This window comes from Podarcis tiliguerta (genome assembly GCF_965153285.1).
Source record: "Podarcis tiliguerta genome assembly, chromosome: 11".
Classification (NCBI taxonomy): domain Eukaryota; kingdom Metazoa; phylum Chordata; class Lepidosauria; order Squamata; family Lacertidae; genus Podarcis; species Podarcis tiliguerta.
The window spans coordinates 11,535,564-11,555,556 of NC_139544.1; the positions used below are offsets into that span (position 1 = coordinate 11,535,564).

The 19,993-nt window shown below is 41.4% G+C and overlaps 1 protein-coding gene across 3 annotated transcripts in view; it reads right to left on the reverse strand.

The window, feature by feature from the left end:
• LOC310659927 (hippocampus abundant transcript-like protein 1) overlaps positions 1-14,451 on the reverse strand; it is a 39,451-nt gene extending 25,000 nt beyond the window's left edge. Inside the window, exons 1-4 of one of the 3 annotated variants that reach the window (XM_083404098.1) lie at positions 14,161-14,424; positions 13,983-14,062; positions 6,813-6,905; positions 3,287-3,349 (exon numbers count right to left, since the gene is read on the reverse strand). In XM_083404098.1, coding sequence (XP_083260224.1) covers positions 3,287-3,349; positions 6,813-6,905; positions 13,983-14,030 — 204 coding nt within the window. In that variant the 5' untranslated portion in view covers positions 14,031-14,062; positions 14,161-14,424. Of the gene's footprint in view, positions 1-3,286; positions 3,350-6,812; positions 6,906-13,982 lie in introns of all 3 variants that reach the window. The other 2 variants (XM_083404097.1, XM_083404099.1) reach the window with 2 other exon arrangements.
• Positions 14,452-19,993: the final 5,542 nt, after the last annotated feature.

Consider the following 19,993-nt stretch of genomic DNA (forward strand, 5'->3'; position numbering starts at 1 on the left):
TACAATTGCACACAGCAGCCGCCATTCTACATAACTTCATAATTTAATTTGTATTTCGCCTTTCCATAGTTAAAACCATGCTCAAGGCAGCTTACAGCATGAAAAGATTACAAACATTACCTAATTGCAAACATAGCAAAAGTAGTCATAAAGAATAAATAAAACACATCAAAAAGTACACAATCAAAAATGAACAATTCCAACTATTCCCATATAAGCCGCTGTAAGATCTAAAAATAAATATACAAAACAATAATGTCAACAGCAGCAACAAAAGACCCCAACAATACCCCCTAAACAGTATCTCAGCCCAAGAATCTGCTATGCTAAATGTGACAATTTGCCAAAAGAAAGTGCACGTGCCTTCTGCAAACTGCTTTCTCTGGTATTATCCCTTTAATATATTTAGAACAATATTTGAAATACACAAAAGATACAGGTAAGTCGTTCAGTTTTTAATACATTCAATTCTCCCAAAGGACATCATTGCAGAGATTTTTATGTTACATCATTGAAGCAAATGTCTCAAGACTGAAGGCTATGATTTTATCCTTAATAGCATGAGGTTGCAGGGTGCACTAGAAATTTGCACATGCAAACAGAAGTAGAGAAACATTTTTAAAATGAATTATTGCTAGGAAGGTAGCCCAAAGTTAGACTAGAAAAGAACTGCAAACACAAGCTAATGGAAATATAAAACTGTGCTTAGCAGTCACCAGCCAGATTGAAGCTGACTTATGATGATTTCTTATCTCTGATGAATTAGGCGTGCTTTCCACAAAAGGGTGAGGTTAGTGGAGGACAGCCTTATTTATCTGTGTTTGTTTGTTTCAGGTGCACTGTAGACAACACTGCTTCCCCACAGAATTTGAGAATGGATTACTAAATAAATTTTACAGGTTTTATCAATATCTGGACACAAGTCAGTTGGAAAGCTGGAATCACTCAAGTCAAAGTCATTACTATTACCAGCAGGATTAAAGATAGCATTTGCATACACAAGTGTGCTGATCCCAAGAAAGCCCCACTACCAAGGTGGACAAATTCCATCTCTTCAAACAGATCTGAGTAATAAAGGCGTCAACAAGAAAAAGGGGTTTCAAATAACATCTCCTCAGGCAGGGAAGGTTTACCACAGCGCTAACTTTCTTACCTTGTCCTGACACTTAGGTAAAGGTAAAGGTACCCCTGCCCGTACGGGCCAGTCTTGACAGACTCTAGGGTTGTGCGCCCATCTCACTCAAGAGGCCGGGGGCCAGCGCTGTCCGGAGACACTTCTGGGTCACGTGGCCAGCGTGACATCGCTGCTCTGGCGAGCCAGAGCCGCACACGGAAACGCCGTTTACCTTCCCGCTAGTAAGCGGTCCCTATTTATCTACTTGTACCCGGGAGTGCTTTCGAACTGCTAGGTTGGCAGGCGCTGGGACCGAACAACGGGAGCGCACCCCGCAGTGGGGATTTGAACCGCCGACCTTTCGTTCGGCAAGCCCTAGGCGCTGAGGCTTTTACCCACAGCGCCACCCGCGTCCCAAGTGTCCTGACACTTACTATGTGGGGCGAAGTGTATGACACTTACTACTACACAAAGCTTCTTTTCCAGTCCTCAGGTACATTTCTGAAGATCAAGCTACCAATCGTCAGTTTCTTAACTATAGTCAGAAAACCCTTTAATAAAACTTCTTTTTACAGCACACATTGATATAAGCTTACATTCAGAGTAGCCTTCCCACAAATGAAAAGGCTCTTTCCATTCATGAACAGCATTCAAAATTTGCCAGGTGCCAGATGCATTTTGCAGCTGGCTATTGGTCACCTGCGACCAACTGAAGAAGCCCAGGAGCCCGGATGGTGCTTGACATCTCCACCATCTGGAGGAGTATGCCTGGGATCTTGACTGTTTTCACGTCCTAATAACACATCCTGTAGAATTCTACCCGTTATATTTTATCTGCACAATCAGAGTGAATTTCAATAACCAAAAAGTCATTGAAAAATGTGACTTTCGAGCCGTCTGTCCCCCCCAAAGGGCAACTAGACATTCCGTTTTGTCGACTGTAAATAACCCTGGTTTAAGGAGGCATCAAGCTTATATATCTGAGTTTCTAACATGGGCCATGACCCAGCAGAAGAGGGAGGCCAGCAATTTTTGCAGATTCTCCCTGCAGACTTCACCTCCCACTGTCTTTTGACCCTCTGGAGAAGGGTTTCAGGGTGTTCAGAAACCAGGCAAAGTCAATCACCTTCCACAAGCAGGATTGTTCCATGAACATAAGTCCACTCAGGGGATCTCTGGAATCAGCAACTATTTGTATGGTATTATCAGATTTAGAATTTGACATGAATCCCAGATTTCACATTTTTACCCTTGTATGAAAGGTTTGTTCATTGCGGTTCTTTAGTTACAGATATTTGTGACACCTTAAGTACCCACTGGGATACAATAATAAAACAAAATATGCAGCATCCTTAATCAATGGGGGAGGGTGACATGTATTATCTTCTTGGGGCCATAAACAGCAAGAGAGAAAATTATCCCCTGAACTTACAATGAAACAATAATATAACTTATCATGATCGAGAAGATTTCATATGCACTGCTGCTGCACTGACATCCCCTAAATTCTCTCCCTTTAATGTAATATTAATTATTCCATCTCATAACATGCCGAAAAGTCTCAACCAAAGCCTCAATGTTCAATTATGATTTTGGATGCCTGCTTCATAACCCGTGTAATTACCAGTTTGAATTGATCTGGTTCCAACATATCGCAAATTTGACATTAGTCAGTTGTCCAAGACTGAATGTGTTCTTACACCTCCATCAGTGCAATTATATAAATGTCTACTCAGAAGGCAGCCCAAATTAAGATTAATTTGACTTAATGTCAACTAAATTGCAGTCTCATGGTGGGAATCCAATGTGTTAGTTCTGTTAGCACAACTTCTGGCTGTACAACGGAACTTCCTCTTCCTGTGCACCCCATGTTCTGGGGGATCCCCAGCTCTCCAAAGCATATATTGGCAGGAAAGGAGAGGGAGGGGAAGTTCTATTATGTAGCCCGGAAGTGCTTGTGCTAGTGGAACTACTTTGTTGGACACTACTCAACAAGCAGCTAAACAGTTTAAATTGCTGAAAATGAGCATTTCATTCTCATAGCTGCATCAATGCTGTTTGTCTCATACAAATGATGTCCTGCAATACCAATGTATTAGAAACACTATCATTAGGCTTACAAAAATTAACGGTTCAAGAATGGTTATGATTAACCAACTTTTTTTTAATTACCTTAACTCCTTGAATGAGGCCATTCATTAAAAATGTATGCTGAGGAAATGTTTCACGTAAGACCTAAAGAGAAGAAATTGTTATTCAAAGTAACCTTTCATTAAAGAAAATATATTAAACTACTTTAAAACATAAATACTTAGCCATTACTGACCCATCTAGAGTACCATGACTTCTGTTTCAGAACTCATCACATTCAAATATATTTCAGTCTTCCTCATCTTATCCAAAGCCATACAGCAGCGTAGTTTTAACAGCTGCCAAACCTGGCTTTTAGTATTTTTAACAGATCTGTCACTCCCCCAGTCAATAAGCACACAAGGGAACTATATGGATTTTTTTCACCCCACATTCCCCTTCTCTAGAAACAGAACTGTCATGATACCATGATGAACACAATGTTAACAAGCAGCTGGCTCTCATTAAAAAAACTAAGAATAAGTTAATCAACAGAACCTAGAAGCTGTTTATGTGTTTTTAAAAAGTTGAGATGTGTCTGCATGTTCAAGCTTTAACACACTACCCCAGTTATGCTTCCAACTATTTAAATCTACTAAAAACAATTGGGGAGGGGGCCGGGCAGTATTCATATTATGGTATATGTGTTTAACTACTTTGAGCACTACACCTCTAAACATCACAGTGCAGGATCTAAAACATCAAACTGCAGGCTTACATGCACCCAGCATGCTTCTATTCTGACAATAGTTCTGCATACCATCTGATAAAATTCTAACACCCAGCTGACAGTTCAAAAGAAACCAATATCCAAATAGGAAATCTGAACGTACAGCAAGTTCTTTGAGGTTCTCTTAGCCTCAATTGTGAACACATCACACCTGTACTTCAAATATTACAATTTAACAGCAAACAAGCATCTGAGTCAAAGTGCCTAGAAAGCAAAAATATACTAAGCTAAAGCAATGGCAAAACGTATGTACTGTTGCCTTTTTTTAAAAAAAAGTTCTATTCAATGGCACATTTAGGTTGCAATGTTCCACATGTATACCTGAGAGTAAGTACCACTGAACTCAATGAGGTCTAATTTTGAGTAGGAATTCTATTCATTTCTCCATTATATTTATATGATTGTACTATAGCAAATGTTTCTTAAGCTTATGAGGTTGCAAGTCGCTTTCTATTGTACCAGAAGTTGCACATAACCGACATAACAACATTGCACATATATGCCCATATGGAGATGCTAAATTCAAGACTTGCAAGGTAGACTGGACCAGCAAAGATGTCTTCCAATTTAGTAAGAATTCAAGAAGTATGAAAATCAGGATTTATAGGTGAAGATGAAGGTGTAGGAATAGATAGGGGTGTGTGTGTGTATCTATATCTATATCTGCATGAGCTCTAGGGAAGGGTAGGGAACCCCTGGCCTGCAGGCCAATCTGATCAGTGGGAGGAAGGGAGGCGGGGCCATTATTATTATTATTAGAATTTATATACCAGAGGTCTCAAGGCTGCAATGGGGGACTCCCACCTGCTTACAGGAGAAGAACAAGCACCATTTTAAACAGCCTCCCCTCCCCGTAAGTAGTGGGACATTGCTTCAAATGGCACTTTGCAATTTTTAGACAGTCCCTGTGTTCCTAGCAGAAGCAATGAGGCTGCCCTAAAAGCACTTGGCATGGTTCCTTTTTTCATGCATGGTGTGCCTGCAATACACTGCTAAAAAGGGGGGTTTAACAACTTCTCTTCCATCAGGGTCCAGGAATTTAAGCTCAGAGGCCTTTGCAGGTCTCCCCTCTTCTGTATGATCTGACTTCAGAGGCCCTGCCCACCTGACAAATTTGGTACATGTGACAGATCCTGATAAGGATCTGGTCCGTGAAGCCAAAAAGGTTCCCTACCCCTGCTCTAGATTAATTAAATAAAAACAGAATATAGTGTACACTTCTGAAATATGCTTGCTAGATTCATATTTAAACCACAAGGAATGCAATTCATTTTTTACACCAAGAGAGAGGTACAATTGGTGTTTGAGATTCACTGGGTTGTGCCCAGTGAAGTAGAAAGGTGCGGCACTGTACTAGGGATTTGGCATGGCAAAGGGGCTTGCCAATCTTTTAGCATTTGACCCAAATGCCATCAGCAAATTTAGCAAAATGTGCATTGGGCTCTATTTTAAAGTCAATGCTTTATTGATTTTCACTGTGAATAGCTAATTTAATCCTCTGAAAAGTGGAAGCCTGAAAAGGGTGGGTCAAAAAGAGCACTAAGCAACACTGTTCAAGCCATATATATTGTAGTTCAAGCTCATTGATGAATTTTACTCTGCTACTTGAGTGGGGAGGCAACTCAAAACGTTCCCTACATTCTTGCCAATCATATCAATTTACTACTGATTTGCTATATTTATGCAACATGTTTCTGCACTCAAAGTGGTTCATAATTTAAGATGATGGCTTACAAATTAATCAATAAAAGGCAAAAGACAGGAAAGAGAAACTAAGCAGATTCAGATAACAGCTCTTACATAATGACTAAGCCATGGGTAGGCAAACAGCTTCTAGGCTTTTGCAGATACTGATATATACATACAGTCGTACCTCGTTTTGCAGCCCCGGTCGCTAGTCAAAAAGGACGCAGGGCAAAGTGCCACATCTGCGCACAGAGCATTTGTGCTTCTGCGCATAGTGTGATTTAGCGCTTCTGCGCATGCGGGAGCACCAAACCTGCAAGTAACCCGTTCCAGTATTTCTGGATTTGCCACGGATTTTTGCCGGAATGGATGCTAGACGAGGCGGATGTTCGCAGAGGTATTACTGTACAAATATGAAGTATCTCCATTGCTCTAAATAAGTTCAGCAATTCAAAACGTAACACTGAACAAGTAATTGTTAGTAATTAACTAACAGACAGACACTACCAACTGCAGACTCACAGAATGACACATTAATGACAGATATGGGATGAGAGTGTTGGAGGTACGTGCAAATGTGTATGTGAAGCCGGTCTTTGGGTGGGTGTTTGATTTTCGTTGTTGTGTATACTGTGTATATATGGACAATGACAAATAAATTTCTATTCTATATTGTCATGGCACTGGGCTGTTACCAAAGAAACTGGCTTGGTTAACCTTGCACCTGTGATTAGCTCATCCATGGGGTGATTTACACTCATGAAGGAAATGAAACCCTTATGGTGTCCAGTTACCAACACAGATGTTGTTGAACTTAAACTCCCAGTAGCCCCAGCCAGCATAGTCAACAGCCAGGGATGGTGGAAGTTCTAGTTCACCAACATCTGCAGGGCCACACATTAGCCACCTTTAGCCTGTGCCAACTTAATGGAGAGGGCCTGCTGGTGTAATGGCAGCTGAAGGAGGCAGGTATGGAAGAAGATGAGCCAAGTAACAGCAGGACTCTAACCTCCAAGTATAGTACCAGAAATTAGAAATAAAAACCATTGTTTAATGTAGACCATTATTATTACAGGCAAACACATATAATTCTGAAAGTACTTATTAATACTACACAGCTCTGAGCAAAAACACCCAGGTTAGGAAACTTACTGTGAGCATGGGAGTTGTAAGCAGTCCCCAAGCAAAGAATTCCAGGAAGATGACAATAACTGCATGGTACACACTTGGTCGACCAATACCTTGCTGTTAAAGGGGGGGAAATGTGATATTAATACAGCACAACTCTTAGAAACTTGCTTCTGACAACATTTTCAATGGTACAAGGCATTCTATTTTAATTTAAACATACGGCCAGTGGGGGTTTTGCCAAATCAATTGGAGTTAAGAGCTCGCATTAAACTAGAATACTGCTGTGGGGTACATGCCAATTAATGAAGCAGTAGTACATCAATTCTATGTTTCTCTTGATATTATTTCTAATTAAGCCTATCCTGAGAGTTCAAGGCAGGTTAACAATTTTTAAACATGGGTTAGACAAATCCTTAAAAGATATAAAAGCTTACTTACTAAACTAGGGTATTAAAATCCAACTGAAATAAAAGCTGTGTGCTGTCTGAAAATGGCCAGAATGACAAATCCACAGGGAAAGAGGAAGAACGTGAAAAGAAAGGGTTTCCGTTTTGCAGAGGGTTTGCTCCCACACATAATGATACCTTGTCTGTGTAAACTGGGAGATTATTTTAAAATATGCAGGCTGTAATACTTGACACAGTTACTGGAGTTCCACTGAACTGTTCCCTTCATCCCAGAGTATGCAGTTTAATCAAGTGAGTTATTAATTTAACTGGGAGCTAGAGTGCTGAAGCAGGTAAAAGTGGTAAGCAAGGAGCTTGGAGACTCAGGTTTAAATCCCCATCTGCCATGAACATCACCAGGTGACCCCAGAGTCCCTTGACCTACCCAACCTCACAGTGTACTGCAGTAATAAAATGGAGAGGCTGGGTGGGGGGTGGGGAAGAGAGAGAGAGCCTCTTTGAAATCTTTGGAGAAAAGGTGGACTATATATGTAACAAATAACAGAAAATAAATTAATGGATACTTATACATTTACTATGTACAACTCTACCCTTCGAAATAGCACCAACTAAAGTTTCCCCCCCAATCACCTACAAAACAGGAATATAGATTTGCTTATGAACTTCAGCAGTTTCCACAATGTTTCCTTTCATTCGTGACGTTTCCTGCTACTCAACAATATTAAATGGAATTGTTTTAATAATCTCCTGTGAGTGCACAGAATGCTGGAGTCAGCAAAAATGACAAAAAGCTATGCTGTGGACTTACTAACCACCTATATGGTTTCTTGCTACAAAATTAAATGGTTCAGCTTATATAACTCATTAAAACTTATGCCATTAAGAGATATTTTTTTTGTATGTGTGCCAATGGCAGACATTTTTATGTTCAATTGTTCAATCAATTCAATTAACTAAGCTTTCAGTTTATTTAAGCTGGTACTGAAACACCAGAGTGGTGACAGAAAAAGAAATTTCTGCCAATTACAGTGGTACCTCAGGTTAAGAACTTAATTTGTTCTGGAGGTCTGTTCTTAACCTGAAACTGTTCTTAACCTGAAGCACCACTTTAGCTAATGGGGCCTCCCACTGCCGCCGTGCGATTTCTGTTCTCATCCTGAAGCAAAGTTCTTAACCCGGGGTACTATTTCTAGGTTAGCGGAGTCTGTAACCTGAGGCGTATGTAACCTGAAGCATATGTAACCTGAGGTACCACTGTATAAAGGAAACAAATTCCTTTCTACTAACACTTCCTTGTCCCTTTCACTCCCCTTTCCCCCATACATTTTGCTCAAATCCCCCCTCCTAATACTGAATGGTGAAAAAGAAACGCACCCAAGACTAGAACATGATATACTATCTCTAAATAGTCAGTCAAAAGAAGTTTCTGCCAAAAGATGACAAATCCCTTTCCTCTCCAAAATCAAGCCTTATGAAGAATGGTTGAAGGATCTGGGAACTATTAACCTAGAAAAGAAGAGACTGAGAGGAGATATGATAGCCATCTTCAAATATCTTAAGGGCTGCCACATGTAAGAGGGAACATGCTTGTTTTCTCCTGCTCTAGAGGGTAGGAGAAGTTACAAGAAAGGAAATTCTGATTAAACATCTAGAAAAAATTTTGACAGTAAGAGCTGTTCAGCAGTGGAACGGTCTCCCACAAGAGGTGGTGGACTCTCCGTCCTCGGAGGTTTTAAAGCGGATGTTGGATGGCCATCTGTCTTGGATGCTATACCTGAGATTCCTGCACTGCAGGAGTTGGGACTAGCTGAACCTTGAGTACCTTCCAACTCTAAGATTCTATGAATTCTATATAGAAAGTGGATGGGAGAGAAGAAAAGGGGTCCAATTTCAGCTGGCTGGTGTTTGTCTTGCTGGTTTCTTTTCAATTAACCTGTCACACTCCCTATATCACTTAAAAATAGTCATTAGATACTGTTAGCTAAGAAATAAAAACTCTTTGGTTGGATTTCACATGGACATTCGTTGGGGAAATGACAGGATGAGATTTTGCACTTTGTGCCTCCGATGGATATAAGATGCAAATAGAAGGTTGTGATCTAATGTCAGACATTTTTTATACCAGTGGGGACAGACTGCTCTAGAATACTTATTAGTGTAACCAAGAAAAACTATTTCCCCCCCAGTTTGCTTGAACATAGAAGTTGCATGTTCCTCACCTACTAGTTTATTTCCTCATGCATTACATTTTCAATTCCACACTCTCTACTGATTGTCTTTTTTATTACATTAAAAACAACATCGAAATATTTAAGAAAAACCACTCTGGACATTCTTTTCAATGTTAGTAAACACTCTGGAGCTGAATCCTTTGATGTCCCAAGCTTGTAGCTCATTTGTGCTTATGGATAACATTTTCTCATCAGAATTCGGGTGAATGAAACAATGTTGTAAGAAGAGGTGTGCTGGATACTTTGTATCAGAGCAAAATTTTGCCTGTCCCTTAATTATGCTAGCCAGTGCTCAAGAGGGCCACTGGTCCACAAAATCCTGCCCTAAAACCCCTATTGAAGAACACAAGGGAAGCATTCCCCTAGGATGTTTAAAAAATATTGCCTAGAGGTTTTCACCCTGAATTTGAGGTCAGGAAATTTGACTGCCACTGTCTAAAATACAGTGGTACCTCAGGTTACATAAGTTTCAGGTTACATAAGCTTCAGGTTACATACGCTTCAGGTTACAGACTCCACTAACCCAGAAATAGTGCTTCAGGTTAAGAACTTTGCTTCAGGATGAGAACAGAAATCGGGCTCCAGCGGTGCGGCAACAGCAGGAGGCCCCATTAGCTAAAGTGGTGCTTCAGGTTAAGAACAGTTTCAGGTTAAGTATGGACCTCCGGAACGAATTAAGTACTTAACCTGAGGTACCACTGTACATAAAACAAGGTTCGCACAACTGTTTTACTAGAAAAATCACAAGCTGGTTTAATTTATATACTTGGGAACCCTGTGTACCTAAACTACTTTGAAAGTAACCATTACAACCAAGGAACAATTCATTCTACAGGTTGCAAGACTCAAACAGGGAACCTGGTACAGCTTTAAAGGGCTGTGAGGTACCCTGTACGACTTATTTCACTCCAATAAACCATGTCCAAAGTACACCCACTCTAACTGAAATATTAAACTAGTTATACTGATTTGGCTGCTGTCACAAACCTTACTTGAACATGGTGAGTGATGGGAAATATTTATGTACTGCCATACAGGATGTGGTGGAATATGGTGTGTTTATAGCTAGAGGCAGCCCCATCACACAGATGATCACCATGACTGGGTTAGCTTGCTGTCACTGAGGCAAGTCTGGTCCTGGGTTAATCAACAGCCTGTACAGCAAGTGCAACTTCCTCTTCTTCATTTTTTGAGTATCTTATGTTTGTCTGTAGCCCATTTAATGAGTTTGGTGCAAAATGTACAGTGGTGCCTCGCAAGACGAAAAGAATCCGTTCCATGAGTCTCTTCGTCTAGCGGTTTTTTCGTCTTACGAAGCAAGCCCATTAGCGGATTAGCTGCTAAAAGGCTATTAGCAGCTTAGTGCCTTAGAAAAAGGGGGTGGGGAGCGGGGAAAAAACAACCCAGGAATCGCAAGACATTTTCGTCTTGCGAAGCAAGCCCATAGAGAAATTTGTCCTGCGAAGCACCTCCAAAACGGAAAACCCTTTCATCTAGCGGGTTTTCCGTCTTGCGAGGCATTCGTCTTGCGGGGCACCACTGTATTCCTATTATACAATGTTAAGTCTGCATGCATAGATCTGATCAAAGTCATTTGCATGCATACTATGTGATAAAAGGGTGCCAATTGCTACAAGTTTTCCCATAAATAAGAAAGACTAACTAATGCTAATTCTATACAGTGGTACCTCTGGTTACAAACAGAATCTGTTCCGGAGGTCAATTCGTAATTGAAAACCACTCGTAAGATGAGGCGTCATTGGCAAAAGCGCGCCTCTGGCACGCAATTTCCACTCACATCCCAGGGCAAAGTTCTCAACCAGGAACGGCTACTTCCGGGTTAGTGGAGCTTGTAACCCACAACGTGTGGAACCAGAGTTACCACTGTAATGGCTTTACCAGTAAAGATAAACTGCTTAGATACTAAGTTTGAGCAGCTGAATCAATAGTTCAGTGGGTTACTGAATGGCTTTTATTGCAACATATTGCTCTTTCTGAACTTATGTTTTTTTTAAAAGACATCTAGAGGCTTATGTAACAAATTACTAATAAATTGCAAAAAGCACCAGAGCCTGACATGAGATATGCACAGTGCTAGAATGAAGACATGCCAAATCTTTGTGCCAAGGCTTGCAGTATATCCAAACACAAGCATCATGTCACACTGCATATAAGAGGTTAGGCACACACTATTTTTGTGCACTCTACACTACACAAGTGATACTTGAATTAGCTCCAGCAGGCAGGTCATTCAATGTTTACTAGCAATGTGTGCAGGGAGACAGCTCAACTCCTACATTTCAAATGAATTTTTGCATGCCCACTCCTAGATAACGTCAATGTGTTATCTTCGGAAGATACGAACAGCATCTAGCATATAACTGAGAACAAAAAATATGTTAGGCACATTTTGCATTCTCAAATTTTTTAAAAGCGCCATTGCTCAAATAAATAAATGAAAAAAATACGGATTGGACAAACTGTGAAAGAGTAGAAGCATAATTTGCAAGCTGTAGCAGTGGATTGTCCATGGGCTGAGACTTAAAGGGAGTAATCCAGCTGGCTCCAATGCATAGCATTTTTTAAGCAGCAAATAGTACAATGAATCATATAAGAGTTGCAAAAACTGAAAAAAGGCCTTTTCTCACGCCTGCCTGAAAGACTTCAGCAGGTAGCCAACCCCTATAGTGTAAACACAAGAACTCACTTAGCCTGTATCAAGGGTGAGGCCTTGAGAGCCCGAGCCCAAGCCAAGCACACATGAAAGAAAGAAAAACACCATGCAGAGATAACAATATTTTATAGCACAAAAAGGAGCATTAAGGAGCCTTGTGGTATGAGTTTTCAAGGGGAAATGATATATAACGAAATGAAAAAGAGGTTTAAAATAATGTTGGGGGGACGGGGACCAGAAGCTTTTATTTTGGAAATTATAGGGACAGAACTAGCTAAACTGTATAGAAACTTATTCATATACAGTATGCAACTACCAGTGGCAAGAATGTTACTCGCCACCAAAGTGGAAAGAAGCAGAAGTCATAGTAAAGGAATAAAGGGTACAAAAACTTGTGCAATATGCAAAAATGGGAGAAACTTACTGGATGACAATTACAAGATGACAATTGTTTTTTTTTTTTTTTTGCAAAAGAATGGAAATGATTTGTTCAATATTTACAGATAAATTGTAAACAAATAAGAAGATTGGCAGGATTATTGTAATAACCTGCAGTTTCATAAGAGTATATATTTAAAGTATAGGAATAAATGAGGAAATTAAGTTAATTTGGATATGCAGAAGATATTAAAAATAAATTTAAGGAACTGCAGAAAGAGGGGGAAGGAAGTCAATTTTTGAAATGTTAAAATGATTGTAAAATTAGTGAAATGTATAAACCTGAAAGGTTTTTTGGGGGGGGTTGCGTGCACTTCATCCCTTGCATCCAAGCCGGGGAAACCTATACCCTTTTAAAATGTGACTCTTTGGGGGGGGGGTTATTGAGGTTTTTTATTTTTACTTTATATATTGTGATCTTTTCTGTGAACTGCCCTGAGACATCCGGGTATAGGGCAGCATATAAATTCAATAAATAAAAATAATAAACCATTTTCAAAGAAGTTCAGTCAAAGTGAGCCTTAAGAAAGAACATGGGAGTGACAGGGAGAAGTCAAAGCAGGGGGTTTGAAGGAAGAAAATGAGTGAAGAAGGGAGTGGGGATGAAAGTGGGCTGAGCCTACCCCCAACATATAATGGCCTTTGAATTACAAGAAACGTGGCTCTTTTTGGGGGGAGAGGGTGTTATTGGGTTATTGATTTTATTTTGAGTTTATATATTGTGATCTTTTCTGTGAACCGTCCTGAGACCTCTGGGTATTGGGCGGTATATAAATTCAATCAATCAATCAATCAAAACAACTCCCCCGTGTTTCCCTAATAATAATAATGACTCCTATTAATAACAACTCCCCCGTGTTTCCCGAATAATAACTCCTACTAATAATAATAACTCCCCCGTTTCCCCAATAACTCCCCCATGTTTCCTCAATAATAAAAATAACAACTCCCCCATGTTTGTCTGTAGCCCATTTAATGAGTTTGGTGCAAAATGTATTCCTATTATACAACGTTAAGTCTGCATGCATAGATCTGATCAAAGTCATTTGCATGCATACTATGTGATAAAAGGGCGCCAATTGCTACAAGTTTTCCCATAAATAAGAAAAACTAACTAATGCTAATTCTATACAGTGGTACCCCTAATAACAACAACAACAACAACTCCCCCGTGTTTTTCTGGCCCGACCTTTACCACACAGCCCACCGAGGCCCAACAGATCGGGGAGCAAAAAAAACCACAAATGCGGACGAGCGAGGAGGCGGCCACCCGACCTCCACCCCGCGGACTGCGAAGGAAGATGCCTCGAGCCTCTCCCGGCGGCGCCTAACGGGCCCGCAGCGCGTCCGCTTCCCGGGGCCGGGCCCCCCGAGGATGCTTCGGGGGAGGGCAAAGGGGCGCGAAGGGGAGGAGAGGGGCCCTGTTCCCCGGGCTACTCACCGCGGCGGCGCCTCCGCCCGGTTTGAGGCCGATCCTCCTCACCAGCATGATGCGGCTGCCCCACTGCTTCCCTCCGCCGGCTCCGGCCGCCGCCGCCGCTTCTCCGTCCACCACGGCCGCCACAGTCAAGGCCACCACCTCCGCTTCCCGGGCCGGAGGAGGAGGAGGAGGCGGCGGCGGCTCCGGCTCGGGGCTCATTCCGCTCCCATCTTGCCGCCCCGGAGGAGGAGGCGGCGGCGAGGCAGGGGCTCCGGGAGGCCTCCCGCCGGCTCCCTCATCTGCTGCCACCGTCGCGAGGGGCCAGGCAGGGAGGGACGGAAGCCGGGAGGGACGGAACGCGCGCCGGGAAATAGCCTCGAGCCGACGCTGCCGATGCCGCTTTCCGTCTTCGCTCCGCCTCGCTACTCCCCTCACAGAACCCTCCCCACGTGACCCGGCCTCCCTCCCTCCTCCCAGGGACCTCCCACCGGAAACTGCGTCACACACGGAGGCGGGGCACATGGTGGGTGGGCGGGGCATCTGCGCTACATTTCCTTTACGCACTTTCTGGTGCAGTTCCCACCGCCGTTCGAGCGTCCGGGATCACGTGACTCGGAGCTGGCGTTAGGGCCGTTGCTATGGTTTCCTTCCTTCGAAGGGGATGCTCGTGGCGGGGGATGGAAGGCCTTAAATTACCAGGGCCTTTGCTTCGGATCATTTTTATCTATTTTTAAAATCCATTTTTATCCGGGTTTTGTTTGTTTTTTTAAGCCAAGAAAGGCCTTCCATTTCTTGCACCCTTTTTCCTTCAATAGGCCCAAGAACCCAGTGCTGGAGTTTAATAATTTGTTAAAATTGCTGATTGTAATATTCCTGTCTTCGCTAGTGGTATTAAGTTAGGCATTGCATTTGAAAAGGAACCCAGACATGGAAAGAAGATAAAATCCCAGCCCAAGAAGAATGGCAGATGGAAGTTGAGGGATTATGCCGAAATGCCTAAAATGACTGGAAGAATCAGAAATTGGGAAGATTTTAATAAGGAATGGGGGGATTACAGTGGTTTTTAAGATAAATTACAGTGGTACCTTGGGTTATATACGCTTCAGGTTACATACTCCGCTAACCCAGAAATAGTGCTTCAGGTTAAGAACTTTGCTTCATGATGAGAACAGAAATTGTGCTCCTGCGGCGCAGTGGCAGCAGGAGGCCCCATTAGCTAAAGTGGTGCTTCAGGTTAAGAACGGACCTCCGGAACGAATTAAGTACTTAACCCGAGGTACCACTGTATAAACGAAACTAAAATTGTTAGTAGGATTGGAGTAACACTTGTAGTATAATGGTGAATTTTGGACATAATAGAGATGTAAAAGATTTGGATCATCATAAAAGATGCAGGAGGAAATGATTAACAGTAGGACCTACAAAGGGGAGGAGGGAAGTCCAGGAGATTCTTTGGCATCTTGGTTTCTATGTTGTATGTTGGATATATTGGTTGTAAAACTTTAATCTGAAAAACCAAATAAATAAATTTATAAATGAAAATGAAAAGTATCAACTGTCTTCCTGGGAACATCAAATCTGGAGTTCAGAGACATTCTAAAACCTAAGCCTCTGCTGACTCAGAAAGCGGGAGAAGATAAACAGAATGGCATTGTGCAGTTAACACGCAAAAGGTTTTCATGTGACTGTCATCTTCCAAGGTCAACAAAGGTCAAGAGCTAGAGCAACAAAGTTCTTGTGGAGAGATGGACCCATTGAGTCTGTCCCATGATTGAAAATGAGAATTCTGGATCTGAATGGTCACATTTTGAAAACCTAGTAACTTGACTGAGGGTGCAATGCATAACACATTCAGGTCCTGCTCTCTGCCCTCTCATCATTAAGATTCTGTGGATTTTGTTATTTAATAGGCAAATGTTTAGATTTCAATATAATTTGATGAAGCTTTCTTAATTTCTAAGAATAGTGATCCTTGGGACAGGGTATATGAAGACAGAGACAATTCTTAAGATCATATATTGTTTGCATCAGATTCTTCATCCTATCAAGTCCCTATAACAATTTCTCATTAGAAAAAAAGGAAATTAATTTTTAAAAAATTAAAAGTCCCTATAATAATTTTACTGTATTTCTTTTCTTTCACAGTCTAACTTCCTCATACACAAAAACAATTTGTGCTGGTGATTAGACTCAATCTTGTCATTCAAAAAGATTTAGTATTAAATCATTCAGTATGAAATCGTTAAAAAGCATAATGAAGTCAGATGCAACAGGGCCTTTGACAAAAGCAGAACCAAAATCTTCCGCTGGGACGTTGGATAGTGACTCACAAGAACAGGTTGAAAGAAAAACAGATTTGATGCCCATGCAAGAGCTAAGCACACTAGAAACATCATTTAAAAGTGAAAGTGGATTGATAAAACATCCAGAATACATTTCCTACAAAAAAGAAGATGTGTTGGTTTTTCGAAACACATATGAGGAGGCTGATGATGAAGAGAAATTTGTAAGTGAAATTGATTTGAGGCCAAAAAAGGAACTAATCATGTCAGATGCAGAAGCTTTTGAATCTACAAAACAGTCAAAACGCATTCCCCATAAAAGAGAAGATGTAGTGGCTTTCGTCAATGAATATGATGGTGGTGAAGAAGAAGAAGAGAAACCTGATACCACAAAAGAGTTGAAGCCGAAGCTGATATGGGTGCTGCCCATATCAGATGCAGAAATGTCAGGAGAGCGCAAAGTGGCTTTTGCAGATGACCATTATGATGACGAACAGGTGCACTTTGGTAGTGTAACTAACTTGAGGCCAGTGCAGGTGCTAACCAGATCAGATGCAGAAACTCCAGAATCTACAAAACCAGCCGAGCGCAGAGTGGCTTCCGCAGATGACCAACCTGAAGATAAAGGAGAGCATCTTGAGGGCAGAGCTGATATGAGGCCAGTGCAGGAGATACCAGTATTAGATGCGGGAACTTTGGGATCATTCAAACAAGCAGAGCTCAGAGTGGCTTTTGCAGATGACTATGATGATGCTGAAGGTGTACATACTGGGAGCTTAGCTGACTTGAGGCCAAGGCAAGTGCTATCCATATCGGATGCAGAAACTTTGGGATCTTTCAGACCAACAGAGCGCAGAGTGTCTTTTGCAGATGACCAACCTGAGGGTAAAGGAGAGTATCCTGAGAGCAGAGCTGATGGGAGGCCAGTGCAGCTGCTAACCGATGCCAAGAATCTACAAATCCGACAGCATACCCTCCCCTCCCAGTAATGGCTAATCATTAAGGATAATGTGAGAGGTAGTTGTTTATTCCTCCCTGTGGCTTTCTTACGGAGCCCCCTGTTGTCTCACGGACTATTGACCCATACACCACTAATCCGCTGCCATCATCCAGGTTCTCCCCAGTAAAATCACTTCAGCCTCAGTCAGGTTCTCAATTAATAGAGAAGAGTGTATTTTATTTCAGTCACAAACTTTTATGGCATTCCAAACATTGTTACTCTTTACTTTCTTAGTCTTATTTTCCTCTCTCTATCTCTTCTATGGGACGCGGGGCGAAAGGTCGGCGGTTCGAATCCCCGCGGCGGGGTGCGCTCCCGTCGTTTGGTCCCAGCGCCTGCCAACCTAGCAGTTCGAAAGCACCCTTAAGTGCAAGTAGATAAATAGGGACCGCTTACCAGCGGGAAGGTAAACGGCGTTTCCGTGTGCTGTGCTGGTGCCGGCTCGCCAGAGCAGCTTCGTCACGCCGGCCACGTGACCCAGAAGTGTCTGCGGACAGCGCTGGCTCCTGGCCTCTTAAGTGAGATGAGTGCACAACCCTAGAGTCGGACATGACTGGCCCGTACGGGCAGGGGTACCTTTACTAAAGATGAGGAGGTGAACCGTTGGTACATCACTCTGAGTAAGCTTGCAAAAATGTACAGATGCCAAGTCAAATTATGCTGGAAATGCAGGGCAAAAGAAGGAAACTTCCTACATATGTGGTGGACTTGCACTAAGATTAAGGCTTTCTGGGATATTATCTATAATGAATTAAAAAAGATACTAAAATACAATTTTGATAAAAAACACCAGAGGCATTTTTATTAGGAATAATTAATGAAGAAATTCATAAAAAAAATATAAATTTATTTATGTATGCCACAACGACAGCGAGAATTCTCCTGGCACAAAGGTGGAAACAGCAGGAACTCCCTACATTGGAGGATTGGAGAACTAAGATAGTAGAATTTGTGGAGTTGGCGAAGCTGACGGGGAGAATTAGGAACTGACCCGAAGAAAAATACCAAAAGGACTGGAGCAAATTTATTTATTACCTGAAAGAAAATTGTACTTATACGTTTGTAGCATTAATGTGATATGTTTTGTAATGAGGAATTATGATTGATTTATAAATAAGAATGTGATTTCTTAATGTTATTATATGATAAAGAAGTGACCATGAGAATGCAATAGATATGTCAAATGCTATAGGGATGCCAGAAAGAAAGACGGAAGGAAGTCAAGGCTCAATATGAGCAAATAATATAAGTTGTGAATATGTGTATGGAATTATGATGCAATACAGAAAAAATCAATAAAAATTATGTTTTTTAAAAAATGGCTTGTTTTTTTAAAAAATAATGGTTCTTTGTAAAGAGGGTGCAAGAGGCCTGATAGAAGAAGTAGTTAAATGGGTCACTTTGAGATACGCAAGTAGAGAGCTTTTATTCCTGGGACACGGGTGGCGCTGTGGGTTAAACCACAGAGCCTAGGACTTGCTGATCAGAAGGCCGCGGTTCGAATCCCCGCGATGGGGTGAGCTCCCGTTTCTCGGTCCCTGCTCCTGCCAACCTAGCAGTTCAAAAGCACGTCAAAGTGCAAGTAGATAAATAGGTACCGTTCCAGCAGGAAGGTAAACGGCGTTTCCGTGCGCTGCTCTGGTTCACCAGAAGCGGCTTAGTCATGCTGGCCACATGACCCAGAAGCTGTACACCGGCTCCCTCGGCCAATAAAGCGAGATGAGCGCCGCAACCCTAGCGTCAGCCACGACTGGACCTAATGGTCAGGGGTCCCTTTACCTATGTTATTCCTACTGGCCAAAATGTGCAAAAACAAATAAAGCTTAGAGAATTAAACAACAACTAATAATAATAATAGTCACTGATGGAGATTATGTCCCAACTCATATGCACAGGGCTTGACTTTTCACAATTCAATCAATGTGATGGAAAAAATAATTGCAATAGTCAGGAGAGCAGCCCATTGTTCCAATCTAGAGCTAATCAGACTAGCTGCAGAGTGATGTTAACACCACCTGTCTCCACAAAAAGAAAACCACATCCTGGCCCGCCAGGAAATGCATTGCTTCAGTAAGAGAGAAGCACATTGTTCGTACTTAGATCTAATCAGACTAGCTGGAAAGTGAATACGACAACCTGTCTCCACAAAAGAACATCCCATCTTCCTGACCCCACAACTCCCACTCGGCCATGTCTTTCATCACTCCCCTTGATCCCATCAATTCTGAATTTTCCTTTGCGGCCTTTGTCCAGAAGGGTATAAAAACTGGACTCCTAGACTGGAAAAAATTTAAAGCCTATTTACAAAAACATGGTAAAATTAATGAATGTTAGAAGGATGCTGGAATGAAGTTATATGGTTTTAGCAGAAATGTAATTAAGACTTAAGTAAAAATGGATTGATAACGGGATAAAATGGAAAATTCAAGGTTAGGCTGTTAAGATAAATTATAGAACAAAAATTGAGTAGGATGGAAAGAATTTGCTGAAATAGTTAACTGAAATAGAATACAAAAAAGGGAGGTGTGAGGAGGTCGATGAATCAAGTTAATGAAAGGTAAAGATATGGAATATTGGATGTGTGTGTTTAATGTATTTTTTTTTGTATTGTTGTGTTTTTTATTATTATTATTGCATTTGTATTGTATTTGTATTGTATGTTTTGTTAATTTTATATTGTTTCCTTTTCTTTCTTTCTTTTTCCTTCTGTAATTTTCAAACCACTAATAAATATTCTTTTAAAAAATAAA